The sequence below is a fragment of the Buteo buteo genome, chromosome 4 (genome assembly GCF_964188355.1).
Source record: "Buteo buteo chromosome 4, bButBut1.hap1.1, whole genome shotgun sequence".
NCBI lineage: Eukaryota > Metazoa > Chordata > Aves > Accipitriformes > Accipitridae > Buteo > Buteo buteo.
In genome coordinates this window covers 48350669-48361681 of record NC_134174.1, presented here as the reverse complement: position 1 = coordinate 48361681, position 11013 = coordinate 48350669, and the positions used below count along the sequence as shown (strand labels likewise).

General features: G+C 44.6%; 1 protein-coding gene across 3 annotated transcripts; it reads right to left on the bottom strand.

Annotated features, from left to right (window-relative positions):
• Nucleotides 1-2079: 2079 nt before the first annotated feature.
• On the bottom strand, nt 2080-10978 carry BLOC1S2 (biogenesis of lysosomal organelles complex 1 subunit 2). 3 transcript variants are annotated; one of them, XR_012650118.1, is made up of 6 exons: nt 10338-10965; nt 9289-9405; nt 8294-8413; nt 7692-7796; nt 7000-7148; nt 2080-3216 (listed from the first exon to the last, which is right to left on the bottom strand). XR_012650118.1 is itself a non-coding variant. In XM_075025973.1 (6 exons), the coding sequence occupies exons 1-6, from the start codon at nt 10387-10389 to the stop codon at nt 3152-3154; spliced, it is 609 nt and encodes a 202-aa protein (XP_074882074.1). In that variant the 5' UTR covers nt 10390-10978; the 3' UTR covers nt 2080-3151. The 3 variants fall into 3 exon arrangements, 2 of the variants coding, with proteins under 2 accessions (XP_074882074.1, XP_074882075.1); XM_075025973.1 differs by having other exon boundaries at nt 7000-7140; nt 7683-7796; nt 10338-10978; XM_075025974.1 differs by lacking the exon at nt 2080-3216 and having other exon boundaries at nt 6592-7148.
• Nucleotides 10979-11013: the final 35 nt, after the last annotated feature.

Sequence of the window (11013 nt, the reverse complement as noted above, 5' to 3'; positions counted from 1 at the left end):
TGAACCCTACATGAACTGGTCTTTCTATTGGCTTTTGCCCTTCAGATGAAATCTGGCCTCTGTACTTAAGTAAGGTAGAAAAGATTTCCTGCCATAATTCCCAGGTTAAATGCTTTTTAGCATCTTTCAAAGCAACTTTTACCTTTAAATTTGAATAGCTATTCACTCTTCTCACATTGGTTCTCATTTTCATTTTACATTATATTTCAAATTGCAAACAGTTCACACTATTTTATTGCATGGATTTCCTTTATCATCTTATATCTTTTCCTATATCTGTATTGCATTGCTCTCTTTAACTACTCCCTATACAGCACCTTTAAGTAAAATTCTTTAACTTGCTATCATGTCAGAGAGATGCCTGGTTTCTTTATGGCAGCTTGCCTGAAGTTCCTTTGTTCCTAGTTCAACTCTTTGGAAATGAGGGAGAGAGAGGAAATGCAATGGCCCCCAGTCAAAAGTAGTCCTGGCTATCTTAGGATATACTTGTCCCACTGTAATGACATACCTAGTTACTAGAGTGGAAAGCTTGTGTGAGGATGCCACCACAGCCATCTGCTCTCCAGATCATAACCCAGACCTTACAAGGTGCAATGGCTATCATCCACAACAGCAAGAGACTGGGACCGTTTAATGCCAGTGAACCAAATGTCCCTCCAGATTCTGCCAGGCTTTCCTCCTATACTAAATGAAACATCAGGTCTTCCCACTTCTGACTTCTCAGTTACATTCTCCCCAAAGAACACCTCTACCTAGGGAGAATCTTGCAGAAAAGTACCTGTTCCTCTGGAGAACTTTTGGGAGAGTGGCATAAGTCCTTTCCCACTGAACTCTACACCTTTGTCAATCAATCAGAGCTTATTTCACAACATAAGGTCCAGACAACACCACTACACGTACTGAGCCCAGACATATTGTGAACATAGGACCATACTACTTACTGAGCTGAAAGAACACACTTTTAAGTTACACCCCCTTGCCTCAGGCAAGTCATTCTTCAGCTGCAGCATGTTTCCTATGAGGGGCAAAGGAAATGGCCCAGGAGGCAGCTTCCCTGTTTCAGACAACTGCCTCCACACTGAACAGACAAAGGGGCTCCCAGGGGTTCCATTGCAACGTGGAACAGGGATGTGGGATCAGCAAGGGCTGAAGCTGCATCCTGGAAGGCTCACTTTAGGAAGCCTACAGTAAAAACAACAGTGGAAAGGTAACCAATAGCTGCTCTCATTTCCTCTGGGTTAAACACTGGTTAGAAAAAAATCACTCACTACCAACAAACTTGGATGAACTGCTTTAATTTTTAAGTCTCTGCGACCTTTTTTAAGGTCAACCTTGTTCTACTGTAGTATCAGAAAGCAGGGACAACATTAATCATTAACAAACCCTGTCATATTTTCATAGCATGCTTGTCTTCTGCCTATTACCATTGCTTATATGTTTGTCTTCTGATGGGATGCTGCAAATACAACAATGTGTTTATATTCAGGCCATTATATACACTTGTGATTATCACCCCATTGATATCTTTAAACATTTCTATTGAACACAGAGTTCCAGGTTTAAAAGTATACTCTGTTCTAGAAGAGCTGTTTTTCAGCTCTTGGACATGTTGCAGTTTCCACTAACGATTTAAGAGCTCATTCTGAAGACTGTGGGCATCTCCACGTACTGCTCTGAAAGTTGGGTGACTTCAGAATAACCTGTTAGAGCAGCTGTCTCAAGGTGCCAGGAAAAAAATCCTCCTCTGGAACTGAATTCTTCTGATTGTCCTTAAAGAGCTGTATTTGCTAGGCTGATTTTCACCCCCTGGTTTGCAGTTGCAGTCCAAGTCCTCAAGAACTGCTTCAGCTCCAAAACAGTTGCATAGACTGCTTTGATGAGATACTTTGCCCCTTAACTCTCTGTCAGCCCTCCCTTTGTTCTCTTCCATGTTCTTCCCTTCAAGCACCCACTACTTTCTTATATTTTTGTCGTGGTTTAACCCCAACTGGCAACTAAGCACCACACAGCTGCTCACTCTCTCCCCACCGCAGTGGGATGGGGGAGAGAATTAGGAAAAAAAAAAGTAAAATTTGTGGGTTGAGATAAAGACAGTTTAATAGGACAGAAAAGGAGAAAAAAAAAAGAAATAACAATAATATAATGTACAAAACAAGCGATGCACAATGCAATTCCTCACCACCTGCAGACCGATGCCCAGCCCTAGTTTATATACTGAGCATGACATCATATGGTATGGGAATATCCCTTTGGCTGGTTTGGGTCAGCTGTCCTGGCTGTGTCTCCTCCCACCTTCTTGTGCCCCTCCAGCCTATTCACTGGTGGGATAGTGTGAGAAGCTGAAAAGTCCTTGACTTAGTGTAAATATTGCTTAGCAACAATTAAAACATCAGTGTGTTATCAACATTATTCTCATCCTAAATCTAAACCACAGCACTGTAACAGGTACTAGGAAGAAAATTAACTCTGTTCCAGCCACAACCAGGACAATTTTCCACCAGGAAATGCTCCAGTAGAGAAGAGAGAGAGATTTAGTCTCCCCCTGTACCTCTGTACCTCCTCTGGAACTTCTTATGGACTCTCCAGGTGAGATGTCTGAGCAGCAATGAAGTTGCACCTCTGCTTTTGGACTATACATTTCACCAGCACAATTCTGTTCACACACACCCAGCTATGTCTCTTCTGTGGTGCTACTCTCCAAGGACCTGCCATCCTTGCCGTGATTTGGAGTCGACCAGTCACACGGAGGGCCCTCAGGTAGAGAGGGGAATAGTTGCTCAGAGATAGAACTTGGAACACAGCTGCCAGCTCTTGGCCTAATTGGGATGCCACTGTCACACAATCCTCCAGACAGCCAGGTAGTCAGTCTCTAAAATTTCCTCCCAATAGAGAGGCACTTGTGGGACAAGCTCCTCTTCCCATTTCTGCTTCCTGGAGGTGGGATACTCAAGAGTTTGTGAAGGAATTTGCTATTTCTTAGCCCTCTTACCTGAAAACACTAAGCACTTGCTGGCAATGCACGGCTAGATGGATTTCAATCTTCAGAGTTCCTGGAGGTTTTCATCTTTGTAGTTTTAAAATAGCATTGTATTTTCTATACGTAGAAAAGTAACTTTTTCAACAGGAACAAGATGTGGTTCTTACTTTGCCTTTACCGCTTTATCTTCTTAAGTTTTCTCTGCTGACACATCGCCCCCTCGTGGCCCTCCTGCAATCCTGTCAAGGAAAGACAATGAGCAGAGAAATGCTGTATTATTCTTCGAAATTTTCTATGTCCCGATCACACAGATTCCTAGACCTTCCAACAGTATGCTGGGTTGCATGTGGTGAGTGGATCTCTTCATCAAAGCAACTATCAAATGCACCTGTGATTAAAACAAGACATGGCTAAGCCAGCAGTTCTACAAAATCAGATCCAAATAGGAGTGTCACTGGAATGTATTTAAACCTATTCTTGAGCCTGCTCTTTGCCTTGCTACATACACATAAAGCAGACACCGGACCTCTGACTCTGAAAAGGTGGGATGGGGCAGGCCACAAAACTCCATGCAGACTGAGTATTCTCCAGGTGACCTCCATTCTCCAGAGGGAACGAGATACAATGGTTTTACTTTCATGTGACCATATTTACCTATCCACTGTCACTCAGTCCCCTTTAACCCCTTGGCCTGCAGGGGTGAGGAGCAATACCTGTTAACAACAGTTGCATGGGTGCTGTCTTAGAGAACACCACTGCAATTTTAGTCATGACACTGACAGCATCCTCTGCTTTCAGACATCTTTGGAGACCTGAGAAGTGCTGATTAGGGCTTACAGCTAGTACGTGTGTACTCCAGAGTGGTGTTTTGTACAATCACAATCTGCTTAATCACAAATTTCCAGTTCTCTCCTGAGCAGAGGAAAAACTCTAGCCCTTGTGCCCCTGAGAATGTGTTCTTGCTTAGCTAGCACTAGCCTATCCTTGAGTGCAACCCTTTCTGCCCAAACCCTCTGACAATCCTTATATCTAACTCCCACGTTAGGAAAACTTCCTACCAGGCTGCTGTCATGTCCATAGCTGCCTTTGGCAACATAGCATGCTCCAGGCACACATTATGGAAGGAAAGTCGTGCAGCTGCAGGATGAGCTTGGTACATTAAACCATGCTTAAGGGTGAGGCATGTTAACTGTCTCCTCTTTTAAGAAATACTAGCAGCTCTGAAACATCTTCATTATTATGTGCCCCCCCCATGGTCTCAAGATGAAAAGGTGCCCTACTGGGTCCAAGGCAGTTAGAAGTGCTAGAGGACATAAACACACAACAGGAGTGCCATGCTGTTCTTCTTGGCCACTCCAGGAATTTACAGAGCAAGGCTGCTGTTATGATCCCAATGACAGTGAATCCTTCTTACTATGGAACTCAGTTTTAGCATCCAGCTTGAATGTAAACAGTACGTGTTAAGGAAAAGGGAAGGTGACTGGGACTCATCTTAAGACAGAGCAGGGCTGCCATACATTCAGTTCTGTACCCAGCTTGGATCTGTGGTCTGTCTCCCATTGAGGGTCTGAGCATATGGCCTACATTCAATAAGGGAGTGGACTTGCAACTACATTGGCAGTGTGCTGCTACTAGAGCACAGAGCATGTTTGGGCCATGTTCCATTCTATGTTGAATACCTGATTTGCAGGTCATCTGCCATGAGCAGAACTTACTGGCATTGCTGCCATGCGATAAGACAAGTCACTGGCACTTATGGCTTGGTATTATTTTTATCACATGGAGATGATCAATCACAATTCTCTAGACAGCAGATAGCCAGCTCTCTATTGTAATTCCTTCGGATACAACTCTTGTCACCCCTTCATCTTGGCCTCTGCACCTAGCCCAAGTGCAGGGCCAGCTGCATCCCTGCAGTAGAGAGCAATCCCTTTGTGTCCTAGCATCTGCTCTGTGCTTCTAGCACCACCTTCCCAGAAAGAGCTGGCAATCAGAGCGATCACTAGGCCAGAAGATTAGTGGTCTTGTTTCAATCCTGGAACAACCTGCCCTGGTAAGCATTTCAGTGGCTGGTCAGCTCTAGATGATGTCCACCTATCCAGAACCATTTCCAACCTGATATGAAGCAGTAATTTTTCTGTTCTTAGAGATGGGTAGGGGCCAGGGAGAGGACTTACAGGGGATCAGGGACTAAGCTCCCAGCCACATGCAAGTGCTATATGCTATAATGAAAATCCTCGTTCTTCCAGGGAACAGAGGAACTCTGAGAAGCACCCTCAAGCTTTTACATCAGCAGCCAAATATTTGTGATACTCCTCCACAATGGCAAAGAGAAAGAATGGTACTATCAAAAACACTGGTGAGTCTGGCTGAATCACATCTAGTCTAGCTCTTGCATAATCTACAGATGCATGAAACACTGGAGAAACAGGACTTCTAGATTGTCTACCACCTTGTGGTACCACTTCCCACCATCAGAGATCACCAAGCAGGCCACTGTTCAGGCTGTCATTCAAATGTCAGTCTCTAGGCACAAAGATTTTAGATCTGCCTGGCTAGATCCTCTTGTCCAGCAGAACTGCGAACACACCATGAATCCTGAGATGATAATGATCCATCAGATTTTAAAACAGGCTGCTGCGCCACATGGTATAATTTCCTTCAACACAGAAATGGTAATTCATCTGTTGGTACCTCTTCCCATTGGGTTGGAGGATGTTGCTTTGATAACAACAGTAAAATGTCTAATTTGCTTTCACAGGTAGAACAGTCATCAGTGAGCTAACTACAGATAAAAGCAATACAGGTGCAAATGGCTGGATACCTCTGGGAGACTTAACCCTGTTCTTTAAAGATGCCCATTCCAAAAAGGCCTTTCTTCAAATGAACTCAACCCTCTCTCAAATCCTACAGCAACGCCATATAGAATAGTATTTTCTATTTTAAACCCATGATTTTTAAAGTGATGGTGAAGGCTCTCAAAGGTCATCTGCTTCACTGCTTTTAAATAGCACTAGGGAAAAGTGTCCATCTTGACTATTTACAGTGGCTATACACTGACCGACAGCGTTATGATCTTTACCACGCTGGCACTTGACTAGACATTCTTCTAAACAGCCTGTAGGAAGTTTGAACTACTTCTTTCCTACATCAGCACTTGTACTATCCTCAACTGCAACTCACTCAAAAGCCAGCTTGAACTAGTCAGGGTCAATAGGTACAGAAAAAAAAAACAATCTTGGAGTACCTGCTCAGTAAGAAGGGCTCTGCTAAATTAGCAATTTGGAACACTGTTAATCTGGTAGAGAAGAAGCTTTTTGTGCTGGGCATGCCTCTTAAAAAACTACTAGGATCAAAATTCATTGGTAAAGTAGAGAAAGGATCTGCTAGGTTAACTGAGCATGTGATAAAGCAGTACTGCTTGCAATTTCACCTGAGGTCCAGACAATCAAAGAATATAATTGCAGGAATACTTGACGCAGAGTTTAAAACATGTTGGCTTCTATGATCTCCAGTAGCTGGAAGGAGTTTGTCTTTATTAACAGACCCTTTGAAAAAATAAAGACAACTTACATAATCTTTCCAACAGGAACTTGAGATTCCAGAGAGACAAATGCAGTAAGTTGTTTTATTGGAAATTTATAATAATTAGTCTCTCTATTTAAAACAGATAAAAGTGGATACCAAAATGAAGTGTTTTCAATACCATGCTCATAACTCCAAAGGCCTGGGTATCTTCTCAATGCAGAGCTCAATGAAGGAAAAAAAAAAAAAGTTTAGGTCCCGCTGCTACTAAGAGAAAACGTCTTTATAGGTTATGGAGGGCTTTTCCTAGACAGGGTATTTCATGTGGGACATAGGACTAACACACAGGCAGCCAATATCAACGTATGGGTTAGGGACAGGCTTCTACTTTTCACTGCAGAACAACTGAGGCAACAGAACCTCCTGAGAAGAGGAAAATATTATTCAGCCTTAAGCCTGAATACAGCCTACTGTATTCAATAGATAGAAAAAGTTACCAGTCTTGATGTTAGCTGTAACCAAATCCTTGTCAACATACAGAATTGCTGTTGCGCAACTTAAACAGAAATCAGTCTGACTCATAGCCCAACTCCAACTTAAAGACTGTTGTAATTTCATCGTTTCTCCAGTTTTTTGTACTTGGCTTCTGCAGAAGGAAAAATAACAATATTTTAGGATGGGATATGTAAAAGTTTTGAATCCTGTAAGCTGCCATACATCTTAAAATTCAAGTTAATTTACAATATCACTCAGGGTCAGTTTTTACTAAAGCATTTAGGCAAATATAATTGTACAATAAACTTTTTTAAGAACCAGGTGCTTAAGTCAGGCCACTAATATTAATTTAAGCTAAGGGGACTTGGGTGCCTGGGTGAACTTTATGAATCGCTCTATTTGCAGGATTAAACAACTGTCTTTAGAATTTGGGTCAGTGCATATTGTAAAACAGAAATCAAGCCTCACTAATAAGCTGTAGTTGAATAAAACCTGTACTAGTCCACCTCCATTTAACTTGTTGTACTAATCTTTTCCCAATGCTTACCACTTCACATACAATGTCTGTTGCTCAAAAGTAGCATAGGCAACTCTGCAGCTCAGATTTGTTAAATGGAGGAGTTTACTTTGTCTTTTTAAATCCCCTTGCAAAGGCCTATGCTGCTAGGTAGTAACAGTAGAGGACAATAGTTACCAAGTTTTTTGGAATATGCATCCAATTTATAAGCTGCCTGCTCCAGAGCTGCAACCTGTTCCTCAATTAGGTTGATTTGTTCCAGATATGGCTGAAGAGCAGCATCTTAAAAAAGCAGAAAAATCGTATCTGTCAGTTCTCAGTAATTCACTTCCAAGAAACAGTTCATACTTGAAACACAAGAATTTCTCATTACGTTCTTTAGATAGAACAATTTAAAATCTCCTTCCTTCCCCTGACCCAAAATCAAGCGGTGATACTGATAGCCATGTTCCAGGAAAGTATGAAATGTTTAAGAGTACTGGCTAGACTCAACACAAATAACAATACAACGTGAATCAAAAGAAGCGTTATTTCCTATCAGATCCAAAATCTGGAGTAAAACAGGACATAAATTCAGATGTGTCTTCTCTTATGCTAGTCTACATAGTCTATAGCTGTAAAGAAACATAAAAGATTGGCATTGTATAGCAGCATGTCTATTTCAATGAGTTTTCTTTCCTTCAGCACCTAATGAAGTATGAACTATCTGACTCTTAGATGCTTCATTTCCCAAACAAGTGTACTGTTCATTATACCCCTACCTTATTTGGTTTACTTACATTTTTGATTTAAATCCTTCAGATTTCTACTGATGTTTATAGCAATATCTTTCATTTCTAGGTACTTCAAGCTAGTCAGCTTATTCATGTTTTCCAAGAGTTTGTAGTCTTCACTGGTGGCTTAAAAAGAATAAGAGTTTATTTTAATTAAAAAGTTGATGCAGTTTGAATTGGGTGCAGACTCTTCAAGAGAACAAGAGATTTCAAACCAATAGCCAAATGTAAAAAATAATAGTTTAGATGGTAATAGAGGTATTAGTATAATGGTCTATAAGAAAAGAGACTACATGTTGTGAATCGTAAAAATCAACTGGACTGATGAATACTTACTCACTTGCAATTTTCAGGGCTTTTTTGAGAAAAAGTGACTAATTCCTCACATTTCTACTCTTATTCTGTCAGTTAAACGCTTATGTTTACAAAACTGATAGCACAAATCCAGACTGGTAATCTGTAACATATACCCTTCAAGTCCATGCAAATCGGTAGTGCTATGTAGCACTGTCAAAATTAGAGCCTATGGAATCCATTAACTTGTTGAGCAGTTTACTTTGCTCCAGTTAATGTTGCACAGCAGTTTATTCTAAAGCATGACTGTTGGAAAACATGCGTATGATCCTCGTTCTCACTCAGAAACAAAATAGCTGCATATGTTCCACTCAGTTGTGCTTCTCTTCTAGTCCTTCTTAACTTAGACCCCTTTGGTTTGTTTGTTTTTCCATGTACAAGCTTCTGCAAGACTAAAAATAATTTTTTTTTAGGTTGCTGATATCACACTGAATTCTTTTGAAAAGTATTTGTGCTATTCTGGGACTTCATTAATATGATTAATCTCAGTGTTGTTAGTAGTCTAGCAACACGCCAGGGTTGAACTGCCAGTCTTGCTAGATATGATCTAAATAGGTATCGTTTAGACAAACTACACAACAGATTTCTTTAACAGAAAATGAAAAGAACCAAAAACTTACTTGCAGGTCAGTAAAGCAGTGCCTTACCTGTCAGTTCACCTGTTAAATAAGTGGCCATTTTGTTGAACATGTCTTTACAGAGTTCATTGATGTCTGCCTCTGCTGGTTCCTTAGCTTCCTCCGCTGTTTCAACAGCAGGATCCTCTAATCAGGGTATAGACATTACAGGGTTAGGGGAAAGTTAGCAGGTACAGAAATACTCCATAAAGATTAAATGGTCCCATTTTTTTCCCCCTTCGAATTGACTACACCTACTTGCCATGTAAGTTGTCTACTTTACACTAAGGGGTAACAAACCTAGGCAGTTTCCTTGAAGTAGCATCAAGATTATTTCAAAACAATACTTTGTGACCATTTAAGGGAGAGGCACCTGGCCTGATCGCACCTGCAAATATCAGCCCCCTCCTGCACCTAGACGACAGGAAGGGAATGTGGGGAGAACTTTTGAGTGACTTTGTGCACAATGCTACTGGTGTTTATTTCTAGGCGCTGATTCAGAACATAAGAACAGACACCCCCCCCCAGTCCATTTCACGAGGGGCTACAACAGATCCCCATCTGTGGAAAGCAATAATCGCCGCTTTTCTTCTCTAAATCCACTTCTACCGCAACCTGCCCTTGGTCCGCTCTTCGCAGGAGCAGCTCAGCACCTCTTCCTCAGCCCGGCAAGTCGCTCTTTGCTGTGCGGGCAGCTTTTGCCGGCTTGAACGCAAAGGCTGCCCCGAGGCCCACGGCTCCCGCCGGCCGAAGCGGCGGCGCGGGGAGCGGCGGCGAGAGGCACACGGCGGTACGACCCCGGCGGGATGCAGCCGCCGGGCTCCATGGGAGCAGCCAGCCGGCCGGCCGGCCGACATACGCGAAGCCCCGGGCCCGCCCCGCAGCCGGCCCCCACCCCACCGCCGGAGCCCTTCCCGCCGCGGGACGGCTGCTGCCGCGCCGGGAGCAGGCCGCGGCCTGGCAGGGCCCGTCCACCGCCACGCGGCCAAGGGCCGAACCCGGAGACGGGGACGGAGAGAAGAGAAGGGGGACTGAGAGGAGAGGACAGGAGGGCGACGGCGACGACCCCGGCCCCTTACGCTTAGCGGGCTGCGCGCCGGCCTCGGGCAGCCCCTCCGCCGCGGTCGCCATGGCGACAGGCCCTCTCCCGCGGCGCCCGCTTCCGCCTTCGGAGCCGCGCACGGCCGCGGCCCCGCCCCTGGCCGCGGTGGCGCATGCGCGGTTGCGGGCGGGAGGGCGGCGGCGGCGGAGGCGGCGGGTGGCCGGGGAAGGCAGTCGCCCTCGGCGCTGGGCCCTGGCCGGCGGGTTTGGCACCGCCGTGCCGGCTCCGGCCCGCTCCCCGCCGGGCCACGCCCTGACAGCCGCCCCGCGCCTAGATCCGGGGCCTGCCCCCCCCTTCCCCGCTTCTGTCCGCGTCGTGAGGGGAGGCGTCCACCACCGCGTGCGTGAGGTGTCTGGCGGGGGACAGCCTCGGTGGCGCGAACAAGCAAGAACAAACGACCGCCATCACGGCTGGAGGAGAAGGACAAACACCGAGGTGTAAAACGCGGCACGAGTTTACTTCTTAGCAGCTGCAGAAGGCAGTGAAGCAGCACAGAAAGAGCACGGTTTGTGCCTGACGCGGCTGCGCTCTCAGTTTGATTATTTCCCTCTTTCTAACGCCACGACTGAGCCATTTATTGCAAGAGCACCGGAAGCACTTTCGGACTGCAGGCCAGTCTCAAGGGCTGCTGCTAGCCCGGCCTTCACAAGCAA